General features: G+C 45.3%; 1 protein-coding gene across 1 annotated transcript in view; it reads left to right on the top strand.

Moving 5' to 3' along the window:
• Positions 1-12,124: 12,124 nt before the first annotated feature.
• The window catches only part of LOC139454168 (short transient receptor potential channel 7-like), a 77,065-nt gene continuing 71,536 nt past the window's right edge, over positions 12,125-17,653 (top strand). Inside the window, exon 1 of the mRNA XM_071235711.1 lies at positions 12,125-12,442. Coding sequence (XP_071091812.1) covers positions 12,383-12,442 — 60 coding nt within the window. The 5' untranslated portion in view covers positions 12,125-12,382. The remainder of the gene's footprint in view (positions 12,443-17,653) is intronic.

The raw sequence follows: 17,653 nt of genomic DNA, 5'->3' as shown, positions 1-17,653 counted from the left end.
GTATTGTCACTACCCCTAGTGTACAGTACATACACCCTCTGTACTCGAATAGGCACATACGTGTGGGCAAGTGACTTAGTTCAACTGAGCCTCTGTTCGCCCAGCAAGGAATGGTTACCCTATATGTAAGGTGGATGGAAAAATGTATAAGCGTCGCTAGGCAGCGTGGGTCGTATACTTCAAAGGGAAATGCATGTCAAGACTCATGATGAAAACAGGGCATTCAACAGTTTACGTAAACGGGCTAAGGATGGTGGACATACGTTCAATGTCAGTGTAGATTTTGTTGATTGGTTCTGTATTGCTGAACGGTACAGAAATGAGTGTTAACCAAGCGAAGTATCATATCAAATCGGCCCAGACTCAATCCCACAGAGTCCTTCTCTTGGATAAAATCGACTGGCCCAAAAATGAAACAGAAGGCTTTTTTGTTTGCTGCTCAGGACCAGTTACTTCCCACTCGAAACCGTCAATGTGTGATTTCGCATCAAAATGTAAAATGTAGATTATGTAATGAATTTAATAAGACTGTCTAACACCTTGCCAGTGGATGCCCAGCTTTGGCAAAAACACGGTATCTAAAGCGACATGATGGAGTGGCTCGATCATGTTATTACCGTCTTTGCAATGCTTGTGGTTTTGACACAGAGGTCCATCCATGGTACGACCCAGAATATGTAGAGTGCGTCATGGAAAATGATAACTACAAAATTCTTTTGAATAGGCCAGCATACAGCCTCAGACCTACACCGGCCAAAAAACCCAATGAAATTATCTATATCATTACATTTTCTGTCCCTTCTGACACTAAAGCGAATGACAAGTTTGAGGGAAAAAATGACAAATATGCGGACCTGGCTTTCGGAATGTCACGCTTGTATCCCAAGTACCAAGTTGTCCGACTAAGTTGCCTTAGGTTTGGTACCTCTCAATCTGTTGACTGACATTGGGAGAGTACCCGGGTTTGCTACCAGGAATACAGCTCTAGACAATCTAGACAATGCAGAAGGCTACAGTGTTGGGGAGTCTTCACATTCTCTGAAAAGTCTGAAGTCCCATTCGCTGTCTGGGCTGCGTGTAGAGGGGGCAAGGGCCTAGAGCTGATGATGAGTCTAACCAGCTTAACTGTGCCAGGATCACCCAAACCCTCTTTGCTGCATTTTGTTTATTTTAATCTGTAAATAATAATAATCATCAAAGTGGAAGGTTATCATCCTGGACCTCCTCAGCACAGATCCCCAACACCCCTTACTCATTATACATTGATGACCTTGAACTTATTGCCAATGGAGGATCCACACTCAAAAAACAGATTCTCCTTGTCGAGTCCTTTTCTAATGATATCGGCATGTCCTTTCGACTCGACAAATGCAACATTCTTCATCTGAAAGGTGGCAAAGTAGGAGAGGAAGGGTCAGTCAATTTAGGAGGAATTATTGACCATATCGTGGAAGGTAAGGGATGCAGATTAGGGGCAAACTCCAGAATGCCCGTATCAAGGAAAAACTTCGGGCAGAGTACAAATGTAGACTTAAGAAAATCTGGAGTTCAGAGCTGAACGCTCGCAATAAAGTAAAAACCACAAATACTTATGCTGTACCCGTCCTTTCATATTCTTTTGGTGTTGTTGATTCGACGAAACAAGAAAGTCAGGGTATTGACACCCTCACACGAAGAATCATGTCAGACAATAGATCCCACCACCCTCGCTCTTCCCTCAATCGCTTATATTTACCAACTATGATGGGAGTGCGTGGTTTGATTAACGTGGGGGCTCTATATTCATGATAGAAATATTTGGTGCACTTAAGCACACATATATTTGTCTTATGATGAAAACAAGGCATTCCACAGTTTTCTAAAACGAGCCAAGGATGTGGGACAATATCTCAATGTCGCTGTTGATGGTTCTGTACTGCTGGACGGTACAGAAATGAGTGTCAACCAAGCGAAGTGCCATATCAAGTCGGCCCTGACTCGCCTGAGTCGGCTGCGTGTAGAGGGGGTAAGGGCCCTGAGCTGATGATGAGGCTAACCAGCCTGACTGTGCCAGGATCACCCAAACCCTCTTTGCTGCATTTTATTTATTTCAATCTGTAAAAACTACTACTACTACTACTACTACTACTACACATGCCGATGGAGTGATGATTTATCATTAAATATTGCTGAAAGCCACGCAGATCACGTTATAGGGCCATTTCTGGATGTAAGCAACTGCGTTTATGCTTAAATCATACCAGTCAGTCAATGTCAAAGCTAATGGAAATCTTCAATGTACATAAGTGACCGTTTCGTCAGCTGTCCGTACAACCACCACTGTTAAAAGTCTATACTAGCAAATGGAAATAGTTTATAATATCAGTGCAAGTGAACCATTTCATGACATATATTTCTTAAATGTGTAAATATTTCAAATATAAAGTGTATGATAAACATGTAAAATGTTGCATGAACTCAAGAAACACTGATCAGACCTATCAAGAAAAGTATTTATATGCACTGCACAGTCGAGAAGATTCCAATCCCTTTTAACGTTTCTCAGTCAGACTGCACGGCACACTCATTTGTTGTACAATTTGTATGAATCATATTATTTAATCAGTGTCAATGATGACACTCCAGGGATAACGTATAACAATTCTTTCCATTCATAGCATTGTCACATACACAGCAGCACGAATCACAACAGCCTTTTTATTGGTGGCTTCAAAGTCGGCGTTAGGATACGAGCTTAACTGATCCCGAATGCTTTACAATGGAAACATTATATGAGCTATTGTGAATATTTCCTTGATGAAAGTGTTGACCTCATTAGATCAAGAGAACTTATTTGACGGATCAAATCACTGTGACATCCAGATCCTAATTACTTATCATGTGAGTCGCATCGGCTGTGTCAAGCACCGAGAGTAGGTGTGGCAAGATTTACAAGGTGGTGGTCATATGCTGGGGAATTATCGTGCACAACACTGGAGATTTTCCCTGTTGTCTGTTACGCCCATCTTCTCGTCTTCAACCTCCTTTCAAGAAACATAACAACATATACTTTAGACACCGGTTCCTTGAGGAGTAGACATTTCCCCGGAGTAGAAATAGTTAACGGTGAGTGTATATTTCATAATTTCCAATTTTTTTATTTTTCCTAAGTTCTTGAAAGAATTTGGAATACATTGTGTTCTTAAGCTTTGGCTCTCTGAAGAAGAAGTGAGAATGAATGATTGCAAAGCGGCCTGCTTCATGTTTCAAAAGCTGATATATTACGTCATATTACATTTCAATGATAAAATGTCATGATAAAGAATATTAAGGCTTGTAACTGTTAGTTGGATCTTTATATTTTTATGTCTTATAATTTCATAATATGATATTTTATCCATTGTCTAACTGATAGACTATTCTTAAGATATTGATATTCTTAAGATATTTTCAAGCACCTGTTTTTCTTACTTATGATAGTGTATTGAATAATGCAAACACCTATTTCATATATTCTGTCTGCCAAACATCCAAGTATAATTTATTCACGTTGGACGTGTTCCTCAGACTCTCTATAACGTACATCGTGAAATGCCAAGAAACCGTGGTATTCATTTCCAGCACACAGGCTACATCACGATACAACACCGTAAACGCAACTCACTCATACACCCTCTAGTATTTATGGCATTTGCGACAGCTTCGTCGTTGATGAAACCATAAACCATAGCAGATGATCCCTGGATTTTACGATCCCTGGTGCCTGGAGTTGCAGTTCAAAGAGAACAGTAAACGACAGTAATCGCTACTGACCTGTGCCTAATAAACAACTTTCAGCTGGCATTATCAGGTTTGGCCTAAATGCAATAATATGCTGGTTATTTGTAGATATATGTTATTCTGTAACCAATCTCAGAACTATGCCGAATTTGCAATGACGTTTTAATGTATTAATATACTCTTCTATATAATTAGGCTCGCTTTATCGCCTGAGCCGACGTTACTACGTGGAGCTAGCCGAATCATAAAGACATATAAATTGCGGATGACCTTTGATAAATAGCAATACAGTTCAGCAAACCCAGGTCCAATGCTTGGATTTAAACAGGGGACCTTTGTGTTCTTGTTCACTTTGTCCACGTAAGCAGATTGGCATTCTGATAAGTGCAAGGTAAGGGGTTCGTGATACCCCATACTGTTATACTACATAGTTGTGTTTCATCTGTAAGTGTGTGCAGACACAGGACACCCTTTTATGGATGTGTGCACGGACCAGCTCTTCAGTTATATCACGATGTGTTAGCTTGCTGTAGAGAGTCCGAGGTGATGCAGATCTTAGAGGTTCACAACTGTGACACCAGCGATCACGGATATGGTGCTGAAAAACCAAAAACTTAATCAGGGCTGGTTATATTAAAGGAATTCTAAAAGGGTTGTGGCGTTTCTAATCATTAGTTGGTATGTGAATGCAGGTTCGTTTTGCATATACACTGTACCGTGGTCAGTACCGTACCGTGGACAGCACAATACCGTGGCCATTGCGATGCTGTGGTCAGCCCCATACTGTGGACAGTGCGATACCGTAGTAAGTGCGATACTGTGTTCAGCACCATAGCGTGGTCAGCACCATACCGTGGTCAGTAACATAGCGTGGTCAGCAAAATACCGTGGTCAGTAACATAGCGTGGTCAGCACTATACCGTGGACAGCACCACAACCTGGTCCGCACCATACTGTGGTCTGTAACACAGCGTGGTCAGCACCATACCGTGGTCAGTAACATAGCGTGGTCAGAACTATGCCGTGGTCAGTAACATAGCGTTGCCAACACCACAACGTGGACAGCACCATACCGTGGTCAGCAACATAGCGGGGTTAGTCTCATACTGTGGTCAGTGACATAGCGTGGCCAACATCACAACGTGGACAGCACCATAGCGTGGACAGCACCAAAACGTGGACAGCACCATAGCGTGGCCAACATCACAACGTGGACAGCACCAAAGCGTGGACAGCAACATATTGTATACAGTACAATGCCGTGGACAGCACCATACTGTGGACAGCACTCATACTGTGGTCAGTGACATAGCGTGGCCAACATCACAACGTGGACAGCACCATAGCGTGGACAGCACCAAAGCGTGGACAGCACCATAGCGTGGCCAACATCACAACGTGGACAGTACCATAGCGTGGACAGCACCAAAACGCAGACAGCACATAGCGTGGTCAGCACCATAGCGCGGATAGCACCAAAGCGTGGGCAGCACCAAAGCGTGGACAGCAACATATTGTGGACAGTACAATGCCGTGGACAGCACCATGCCGTGGACAGCACCATACCGTGGACAGCACCATACCGTGGACAGCACCATACCGTGGTCAGCACATAGCGTGGACAGCACAATACCGTGGTCAGCACATAACGTGGACAGCACCATACCGTGGTCAGCACAAAGCGTGGACAGCACCATACTGTGGACAGTTCCAAAGCGTGGACAGCACCATACCGTGGACAGCACATAACATTGACAGCACATACCGTCGTCAGCACATAGCGTGGACAGCACCATACTGTGGTCAGTAACATAGCGTGGTCAGCACCATACTGTCGTCAGTAACATAGCGTGGTCAGCACCATAGCGTGGTCAGCAACACAGCGTGGTCAGCACCATACCGTGGTCAGTAACATAGCGTGGTCAGCACCATACCGTGGTCAGTAACATAGCGTGGTCAGCACCATACCGTGGTCAGTAACATAGCGTGGTCAGCACCATAGTATGGTCAGCACCATACCGTGGTCAGAAACATAGCGTGGTCAGCACTATACCGTGGACAGCACCATACCGTGGTCAGCACCATACCGTGGTCAGTAACACAGCGTGGTCAGCACCATACCGTGGTCAGTAACATAGCGTGGTCAGCACCATACCGTGGTCAGTGCGATACTGTGTTCAGCACCATAGTGTGGTCAGCACTATACCGTGGTCAGTAACATAGCGTGGTCAGCACTATACCGTGGTCTGTAACATAGCGTGGTTAGCACCATACCGTGGTCAGTAACATAGCGTGGTCAGCACCATACCGTGGTCAGTGCGATACTGTGTTCAGCACCATAGTGTGGTCAGCACCATACCGTGGTCAGAAACATAGCGTGGTCAGCACCATACCGTGGTCAGTAACATAGCGTGGTCAGCACCATACCGTGGTCAGTGCGATACTGTGTTTAGCACCATAGTGTGGTCAGCACCATACCGTGGTCAGTAACATAGCGTGGTCAGCACTATACCGTGGTCAGTAACATAGCGTGGTCAGCACCATACCGTGGTCAGTGCGATACTGTGTTCAGCACCAGAGCGTGGTCAGCACCACACTGTGGCCAGTAACATAGCGTGGTCAGCACCATACCGTGGTCAGTAACATAGCGTGGTCAGAACTATGCCGTGGTCAGTAACATAGCGTTGCCAACATCACAACGTGGACAGCACCATACTGTGGTCAGCAACATAGCGTGGTTAGTCTCATACTGTGGTCAGTGACATAGCGTGGCCAACATCACAACGTGGACAGCACCATAGCGTGGACAGCACCAAAGCGTGGTCAGCACCATAGCGTGGCCAACATCACAACGTGGACAGTACCATAGCGTGGACAGCACCAAAGCGTGGACAGCACATAGCGTGGTCAGCACCAAAGCGTGGACAGCAACATATTGTTTACAGTACAATGCCGTGGACAGCACCATACTGTGGACAGCACTCATACTGTGGTCAGTGACATAGCGTGGCCAACATCACAACGTGGACAGCACCATAGCGTGGACAGCACCAAAGCGTGGACAGCACCATAGCGTGGCCAACATCACAACGTGGACAGTACCATAGCGTGGACAGCACCAAAGCGCAGACAGCACATAGCGTGGTCAGCACCAAAGCGTGGACAGCACCATAGCGCGGATAGCACCAAAGCGTGGGCAGCACCAAAGCGTGGACAGCAACATATTGTGGACAGTACAATGCCGTGGACAGCACCATGCCGTGGACAGCACCATACCGTGGACAGCACCATACCGTGGACAGCACCATACCGTGGACAGCACCATACCGTGGTCAGCACATAGCGTGGACAGCACCATAACGTGGTCAGCACATAACGTGGACAGCACCATACCGTGGTCAGCACAAAGCGTGGACAGCACCATACTGTGGACAGTACCAAAGCGTGGACAGCACCATACCGTGGACAGCACATAACATTGACAGCACATACCGTCGTCAGCACATAGCGTGGACAGCACCATACTGTGGTCAGTAACATAGCGTGGTCAGCACAATACTGTGGTCAGTAACATAGCGTGGTCAGCACCATAGCGTGGTCAGTAACACAGCATGGTCAGCACCATACCGTGGTCAGTGCGATACTGTGTTCAGCACCATAGTGTGGTCAGCACCATACCGTGGTCAGTAACATAACGTGGTCAGCACCATACCGTGGTCAGTAACACAGCGTGGTCAGCACCATACCGTGGTCAGTAACATAGCGTGGTCAGCACCATACCGTGGTCAGTAACATAGCGTGGTCAGCACCATACCGTGGTCAGTGCGATACTGTGTTCAGCACCATAGTATGGTCAGCACCATACCGTGGTCAGTAACATAGCGTGTTCAGCACCATACCGTGGTCAGTAACACAGCGTGGTCAGCACCATACCGTGGTCAGTAACATAGCGTGGTCAGCACTATACCGTGGTCAGTAACATAGCGTGGTCAGCACCATACCGTGGTCAGTAACACAGCGTGGTCAGCACCATACCGTGGTCAGTAATATAGCGTGGTCAGCACCATACCGTGGTCAGAAACATAGTGTGGTCAGCACTATAACGTGGACAGTAACACAGCGTGGACAGCACCATACCGTGGACAGCACCATACCGTGGTCAGCACATAGCGTGGACAGCACCATAACGTGGTCAGCACATACCGTGGTCAGCACCATACCGTGGTCAGTAACACAGCGTGGTCAGCACCATACCGTGGTCAGTAACATAGCGTGGTCAGCACCATACCGTGGTCAGTAACATAGCGTAGTCAGCACCATACCGTGGTCAGTGCGATACTGTGTTCAGCACCATAGTGTGGTCAGTAACATAGCGTGGTCAGCACTATACCGTGGTCGGTAACATAGCGTGGTTAGCACCATACCGTGGTCAGTAACATAGCGTGGTCAGCACCATACCGTGGTCAGTGCGATACTGTGTTTAGCACCATAGTGTGGTCAGCACCATACCGTGGTCAGTAACATAGCGTGGTCAGCACCATACCGTGGTCAGTAACATAGCGTAGTCAGCACCATACCGTGGTCAGTGCGATACTGTGTTCAGCACCATAGTGTGGTCAGTAACATAGCGTGGTCAGCACTATACCGTGGTCTGTAACATAGCGTGGTTAGCACCATACCGTGGTCAGTAACATAGCGTGGTCAGCACCATACCGTGGTCAGTAACATACCGTGGTCAGCACCATACCGTGGTCAGTAACATAGCGTGGTTAGCACCATACCGTGGTCAGTAACATAGCGTGGTCAGCACCATACCGTGGTCAGTGCGATACTGTGTTCAGCACCATAGTGTGGTCAGCATCATACCGTGGTCAGTAACATAGCGTGGTCAGCACCATACCGTGGTCAGTAACATAGCGTGGTCAGCACCATACCGTGGTCAGTAACATAGCGTGGTCCGCACCATACCGTGGTCAGTGCGATACTGTGTTCAGCACCATAGTATGGTCAGCACCATACCGTGGTCAGTAACATAGCGTGGTCAGCACCATACCGTGGTCAGTAACATAGCGTGGTCAGCACCATACCGTGGTCAGTGCGATACTGTGTTCAGCACCAGAGCGTGGTCAGCACCACACTGTGGTCAGTAACATAGCGTGGTCAGCACTATACCGTGGTCACTAACACAGCGTGGTCAGCACCATACCGTGGTCAGTAACATAGCGTGGTCAGCACTTTACCGTGGTCAGTGACATAGCGTGGTCAGCACTATACCGTGGACAGCACCACAACCTGGTCCGCACCATACTGTGGTCTGTAACACAGCGTGGTCAGCACCATACCGTGATCAGTAACATAGCGTGGTCAGAACTATACTGTGGTCAGCAACAAAGCGTGGTTAGTCTCATACTGTGGTCAGTGACATAGCGTGGCCAACATCACAACGTGGACAGCACCATAGCGTGGACAGCACCAAAGCGTGGACAGCACCATAGCGTGGCCAACATCACAACGTGGACAGCACCAAAGCGTGGACAGCAACATATTGTGGACAGTACCATGCCGTGGACAGCACCATACTGTGGACAGCACTCATACTGTGGTCAGTGACATAGCGTGGCCAACATCACAACGTGGACAGCACCATAGCGTGGACAGCACCAAAGCGTGGACAGCACCATAGCGTGGCCAACATCACAACGTGGACAGTACCATAGCGTGGACAGCACCAAAGCTCAGACAGCACATAGCGTGGTCAGCATCAAAGCGTGGACAGCACCATAGCGCGGATAGCACCAACGCGTGGACAGCACCAAAGCGTGGACAGCAACATATTGTGGACAGTACCATGCCGTGGACAGCAACATATTGTGGACAGTACCATGCCGTGGACAGCACCAAAGCGTGGACAGCGCCATACCGCGGTCAGCACCAAAGCGTGGACAGCACCATAACGTGGTCAGCACATAACGTGGACAGCACCATACCGTGGTCAGCACAAAGCGTGGACAGCACCATACTGTGGACAGTACCAAAGCGTGGACAGCACCAAAGCGTGGACAGCACCGTACCGTGGACAGCACATATCGTTGACAGCACATACCGTCGTCAGCACATAGCGTGGACAGCACCATACTGTGGACAGCACCAAAGCGTGGACAGCACCATACCGTGGTCAGCACCAAAGCGTGGTCAGCACCATACCGTGGTCAGTGCGATACTGTGTTCAGCACCATAGTATGGTCAGTAACATAGCGTGGTCAGCACCATACCGTGGTCAGTAACATAGCGTGGTCAGCACCATACCGTGGTCAGTGCGATACTGTGTTCAGCACCAGAGCGTGGTCAGCACCACACTGTGGTCAGTAACATAGCGTGGTCAGCACTATACCGTGGTCACTAACACAGCGTGGTCAGCACCATACCGTGGTCAGTAACATAGCGTGGTCAGCACTTTACCGTGGTCAGTGACATAGCGTGGTCAGCACTATACCGTGGACAGCACCACAACCTGGTCCGCACCATACTGTGGTCTGTAACACAGCGTGGTCAGCACCATACCGTGGACAGCACATATCGTTGACAGCACATACCGTCGTCAGCACATAGCGTGGACAGCACCATACTGTGGACAGCACCAAAGCGTGGACAGCACCATACCGTGGTCAGCACCAAAGCGTGGACAGCACCATACTGTGGACAGTACCAAAGCGTGGACAGCACCAAAGCGTGGACAGCACCATACCGTGGACAGCACATATCGTTGACAGCACATACCGTCGTCAGCACATAGCGTGGACAGCACCATACTGTGGACAGCACCAAAGCGTGGACAGCACGATACCGTAGTCAGCACCAAAGCGTGGACAGCACCATACCGTGGTCAGCACATAGCGTGGTCAGCACCATGCCGTGGTCAGCACATAGCGTGGACAGCACCATACCGTGGTCAGCACAAAGCGTGGACAGCACCATACCGTGGTCAGCACAAAGCGTGGACAGCACCATGCCGTGGTCAGCACCATAGCGTGGACAGCACCATACCGTGGTCAGCACATAGCGTGGACAGTACCATACCGTGGTAAGCACATAGCGTGGACAACACCATACCGTGGTCAGCACATAGCGTGGACAGCACCATACCGTGATTTACAAAAGTAGGCGCACAAAAGTGCTAAACGTTTTCGAATTGTGACACTTTGGACTGGCCCACGATCATAAATCCAGAATTCTGCTCAGAGCGACGTTAAACTAGACTCACACACCCAACTGACATGAGGTCCACATCAGAACTGGAAAATTCAAATATCATAAAATGGATGCAACAAACATTTGCTTATATTTGCGTCAAAAGGTTTAGACACAAAAACAATAACACCGGAAATCTCTCAGGTATCATATATCAGTGAAGCCAAGGTAAACATCAACAACGCCTTTTCCTGATCAACATATTAAATAAAGCCAACGTCAGGGTCTTGCTCTATACATACTATATACATACGCTGAATGCACTGATATACGAAAGTTAATTTATTACAAATATAATATATCAGCATCAGCTTGGGACACGGGTGGTAAATGTCTATTTCGCCTCAATTTGTGCAACGTACTCGTGGGTCTCACCAAACTGGTAAACATCAAGACCTGCATCACACCGACATGCCGTAGTATAATCGGAATACTGATCAAAGCGGCGTTAAACCCAACTCACTCATTCACTCACTCTTACAAAACTAGTAATTACCGTTCGATCTATCAATTATTCATTTCGTCTCAGGAGTGTCTTAATCGTTATATCAACAAATATATCGCAAAATCCGTACCTGCTGTGAAGTACATGTATAAATAATAACTAGTAAAGCATTCACGAGGACTCACGATTACGAAATAAGCCCCGCTGTTATCATCTTATTAAAAGTCAGGTCCCAAACAGTTCGTATAAATAAGGCTGTAATACACACCACGTCCACATGTACGGTAATTGATGTTGGAGTGTCTGAGGCCTAGGTTCATGTAAAACAATCACGCATATCACAGGTTGGAGGATTATTTCACCCTTGACAGTGATTAGGGAAATCATTATTTCTGAAAATCCTGACCTGAGTAATAAGGATTGTCTCTTGGGTTTCAAAATGCAAGAATAAGGTTTTGAGATCGCATCATTATGTACCGTTTTAAGCTGGGAGTAATATTATAACCATACACTGCAGCAGTATCTAATGTCTTCGGGCAATGGTTAAAAGGATGACATTGAATACGAGTATCTGAGGAGGAGGAAGTGCCCACATGAACCCGGACGCTTATAGTGAAATGTGAAAGAGGATGTTTTTTCTTGCCACTATATAGCGATTCAACATGGGGAATGTAAGCGTTATCTTGCAGAGATACACATTGCGTTGAGGTTGATAGTTTAAGGATCCGGATGAGGTACGGTTCTAAACTATGAAGCTAGTCAGTGTGTTTTGAACGAGGCTTTGGCGATGCCTTACCACCACTACAAACTGAAGGTGAAATGTGCGGAGTTCCCAAAGTGCCACATTACCCAGTAGGATCCCCGCGGGATCTTGTGTTGGACTTGCATGCAAAAACAGCTGAATCATACAATCTGGATTAACTCGTTAAAATGTCTGTCCGTCTTGTGGATCTAGCGGCGATAAAGATCGCTGCGAATCGTCGTAGAAAGGTAAGACAACTCAAAATAATTCGTCGAATCAAACAGACAGACATATCAAGCTCCTACATGTGGCCATCAGACCAATATATCCATTTTATAAAACTGCAAAAAATATAGTAATAATTGTTAAATAGCATAACTGAAAGTAATGAAAAAGCTTGTCCCTGATGTGTTAAATGTACGGTTGTTCATGCTGTCCACAAGCATATAAACTTCACATTTTGGGAGAGGGCTATCTTAGTTGTAAAAACCTGTGCCAAATCTTTTTCCGGTGAAAATATGTTTGAATCAACATGAGACAATGACATTGTTTACAGGAATATGTCTTGGCGCGCCTTGTGGATATGGTATTTGAAAAGATGTTTGTGTGTTATGATTATTGTATTACACCTGAGATTGTCTAAGTCAAGCATTATATTGCTATTTCGGTTGTTGGTCCAATCATTTACTAAACAATCCTCCCTTCATGAATGTGATGCGGCGTTAAGCTATAATCACTTAACAATGTCACAATCAAAGCTACGTTCACGTTTCAACAACATTCCGTCATTTCTCCCACAATATCTACTGATACTGCTTACCAAGCTATCAAATATTCAGGCATCCATTCCATTTCCAGTTATATGTGTTCTGTACACGTGCTGAGCAGTCCCTCATAGTCTCATCTTGGGCTTGTAATATACTGACTGCCCACGGTAAAGTTGATGAATTATCAATGCTTCTGTGACTGCGAGTACGATATGTAAGCTATTAATTTGTTCAAAATACAAACGTGCGTTTATCTCGTCAATATAGTGGCTTTCCAGTACCAATACTGGTGTCACTTTTCGGTGGACATTTAGTGAGTGAGTGAGTGAGTATGGTTTTACGCCGCTTTTAGCAATATTCCAGCAATATCACGGCGGGGGGACACCAGGAATGGGCTTCACATATTGTACCCATGTCGGGAATCGAACCCGAGTCTTCGGCGTGACGAGCGAACGCTTTAACCACTAGGCTACCCGACCGCCCCCGGTGTACATTTAGACCCAGGTTGTTCAAGGCCGTGATCTTTGTCCTGCTTTGGTTTAAACGCCAGTGAGTTTAGTAAGATTAGACGGCATGTTATACATATGTGGACTGTGACGAACCAACGCATTAATCCTTAGACTCAACCACTGCCCTTGGATCTACTTCAATACTTCAAGCTGGAAATTACTTCTCCCACAGAACTAGTTTACATCGGCAATATCATGTCCAGATTTACCCCACCTTAGCGTTATTCATCCATTTATCCATCCTTCTGTTCATCCATCTATCTCTTTATTCATCCATATGTTCCTTTATTCATCCATCTATCAATCTATTCATTTTCGGTTATCCATATCATGTTATTACAACATCTCGTGCAGCAATATGATCGTGGTATCAGTTGTGTTCCTTAGTGCGACAGGAACATCCTACAAGATCTGCGGTGTTCCGGGATAGAACATATCCACAGAACCTCATTGGTGGCATAAGAGCCTACTAAGTAGCAGATGGGGATCTGCAGCAGTAGCCCCACCCATAAGATGACATGACACGTGTCTGTATTAACATGTCACTTGATATTAAAAGGAATGCGTGGATAATTGTGTAGGCAGAACATTTATATGTGTGCAGCACACTATCATTTGCTCTATTTCATAGAATGCCCTTATTTCCTCGTATGTCGTCAGTTATTCCCTATTTGGGGATACATCCCATGTATGATGTTGCCGTAGACACTGCACAAATACCTTGTCAGGGAGTGCAGCTACATAATGAATCCAGACAGGACACTTGACAAGTTTAAGTAGAGGACGGAGAGTTGACGAGTGTCTGTATGAGTTTCATATGTCCTGATGTGTTGGAGCAGCCGTTTAATTTGTTATTCAACCTTTCTGAAAACGAGAAAGGATAAATGTTGTGGTGATGACCCCGATTGCTGACATATCACACTCGTCGGTGGAATGAAATTAAGCACCAGACACAGGAACAATTATATATCATTACAGATAAATGTTGTCATAGAAGGGAATAACAGCGTTACACGGGCGGGGAATATGTGTGAGTGAGATAGTGTGGAAGTGAGGTGTGGTTATACTCTGATTTGAACAGTATTTAAGTTATATTAAGGCCTGTAGGCTAAATATATATATATATATATATATATATATAGGGAGAAATTACTCAGTTCGTTTACTCAAATCCAAGTAGTCAACAGTGACTTTTAGCAAACGACGCCATCAACAATTATTAGTACGTGACGTCACATTTGCAAGTTGTCCTGTATGGTCGATATGCAGAAACTCAACTTTAACGAATAATCCGGGGTATAATAACAAAACCTGTTCGCCAAAAAAGGATATCCCGTTCCCGTAATGTTTATCTCATCATGCGAAAAAGAGAACGTGACACAGCCACAAACAAACACCAATAACTCTTTCACAGTAACACAACTCAACCACAATCAATGTGCCCAAGGAACCGTGAAGATCCGGGGTGGAATAGGTCTTCAGCAACCCATGCTTGGCGTAAAAGGCGACTATGCTTGGCGTAAGAGACGACTAATGGGATCGGGTGGTCTGGCTCCTTGACTTGGTTGAAGCATGTCATCGATCCCAATTGCGTGGATCGATGCTCATGATATCAATCACTGGATTGTATGGTCCAGACTCGATTATTTACAGACAGCCGCCATCATAAAGCTGGAATATTACTGAGTGCAAAACACCAAACCTACCAATCAACCAACCACGTGCCCAAGGGAGATCAGATCCTCTGCCAACATGCTTGCTGTTATGGTCCCTGTAGCATGTGCGTAAGATAAAGTCCGGCCGCAATCGGCATATATACAGGAACAGGAACATGTTTATTAGGTGTTCCGCGACATGGGTTAATTAGTAGCCACATGAACATGTATTTTGGGTGTTGCGCGACATGGGTTAATAAGTAGGCACAGGAACATGTTTTTTGAGAGTTGCTTGATATGGGACAATTATTAGTCTGTATAGAACCTGTATTTTTAGTGTCGCGAGACATGGAAACTTAGTAGCCACAGGAACATGTATTTTTAGTGTTGCGAGACATGGGTTAATTAGTAGCCACAGGAACATGTATTTTGAGTGTTGCGAAACATGGGTTAATTAGTAGCCATAGGAACATGTATATTGGGTGTTCCGTGACATGGGGCAATAAGTTGCCACTGGAACATATAAGTTGGGTGTTCGGTGACATGGGGCAATTAGTAGCCACTGGAAGATGTATTTTAATGTTGCTTGATATGGGGCAATTAGTAGCCACAGGAACATGTAGTTTGAGTGTTGCTTGATATGGGACAATTAATAGTCACAGGAACCTGTTTTTTAGTGTCGCGAGACATGGGAAATTAGTAGCCACAGGAACATGTATTTTGAGTGTTGCGAGACATGGGTTAATTAGTAGCCACAGGAACATGTATTTTGGGTGTTCCGTGACATGGGGCAATGAGTAGCCACAGGAACATTTTTTTTAGTGTGAGTTTATTAGTTGCCACAGGAACGTATTTTGGGTGTTCGGTGACATGGGGCAATTAGTAGCCACAGGAACATGTAGTTTGAGTGTTGCTTGATATGGGACAATTAATAGTCACAGGAACCTGTTTTTTAGTGTCGCGAGACATGGGAAATTAGTAGCCACAGGAACATGTATTTTGAGTGTTGCGAGACATGGGTTAATTAGTAGCCACAGGAACATGTATTTTGGGTGTTCCGTGACATGGGGCAATGAGTAGCCACAGGAACATTTTTTTTAGTGTGAGTTTATTAGTTGCCACAGGAACGTATTTTGGGTGTTCGGTGACATGGGGCAATTAGTAGCCAAAGGAACATGTCTTTGGGGTGTTGCGCGACATAGGTTAATTAGTAGACACAGGAACATGTATTTTGGGTGTTCCGTGACATGGGGCAATAAGTAGCCACGGAAAATGTATTTTTAGTGTTGCGAGACATGGTTTATTTAGTAGCCACAGGAACATGTATTTTGGGTGTTCCGTGACATGGCGCAATTAGTAGCCACAGGAACATGTATTTTGGGTGTTCCGTGACATGGGGCAATTAGTAGCCTCAGGAACATTTAATTTTAGTGTTGCGAGACATGGGTTAATTAGTAGCCACAGGAACATGTATTTAGTGCCCTGCGTGACATGGGGTATTTGGGAACCAGGCGGCCTATTCACGAAGCTGTCATACTTGCTAACACAAATCTAAGCAAACACAATATAACGTCTCTATTGTGAATGAAAGAAAATCTCTAGATATTGCACGTATGTATATTGTTTAATACAATTGATACATCAAGGACAATATTCTAAGATCTAGCAAGCACTGAGGATTAATATGTAAACTTCGAAACGAAGATGCCTAAGGAAAAAAAATGTGACGAAAAAATATGCGAAAATTATTTGCCATGTGCTACTCTCAGGAAGCGTTGCATAAACAACGTTGCAGTTGCGGGACGTCGCAAATACGTGGCAGTATGTGGAAACCCAATTTGCGACGCTCGTTTCCTTCGTTTTAAAAACACATCCTCGACTTGCGATATCTCCGGACGATTGGAGTGCGCTGCTTAACCTGGAAAAGAAAACAATGTGTCACTGTTGCATGTTCAGGATTTCCTATGGATGCAACTGTAAGTTATAGCCTGTAAACTGTCACTATGTAGCATCTTACATCAAGCAAAAAGCTGACATATGTACAAGGACAAGAAATATGTGCATTGTATCGGCATGGGTCCATATGAAAAATAGACAGATTGCATCAAACACACTGAAAAAACAGCCACTGAAGATGAAATGACAGTAAATTCACAATTGCAATCTCATTGAAATAAGATCTTTAGGATGCCTCTCTTCGTCAAGAACTGAGGAACTGTGGCCGCCAAAGCTAAACTCAAGTAGCGTGGGTTCGTTGGGCAGTTCAGATGGTAGTTTTCTAAACCGAATGAGCTTCATTTTGTTTTCCGAAATTTCGAAACTGTGGTTTCAGTTTGCAAACGAGTTTCTTTTACACAACACTGAGAGAATAAACTTGAAATATTCTATCAATCGCAATGAAGTATTCATTCATTGAGAAAAAGGTTTTTAAACAGTATGCAGTCTAGGTTTGTAGTGAGAAATGATACAAAAGACTCACACTGCCGAATCGTTTTCTTAAACATTTTTTTATCCGCCATTTTACCTGT

The sequence above is a fragment of the Haliotis cracherodii genome, unplaced genomic scaffold (genome assembly GCF_022045235.1).
Source record: "Haliotis cracherodii isolate W230 unplaced genomic scaffold, xgHalCrac1.p SCAF_10, whole genome shotgun sequence".
NCBI lineage: Eukaryota > Metazoa > Mollusca > Gastropoda > Lepetellida > Haliotidae > Haliotis > Haliotis cracherodii.
The sequence above is the reverse complement of the archived record's forward strand: the minus strand, read 5'-3'. Positions and strand labels throughout refer to the sequence as shown.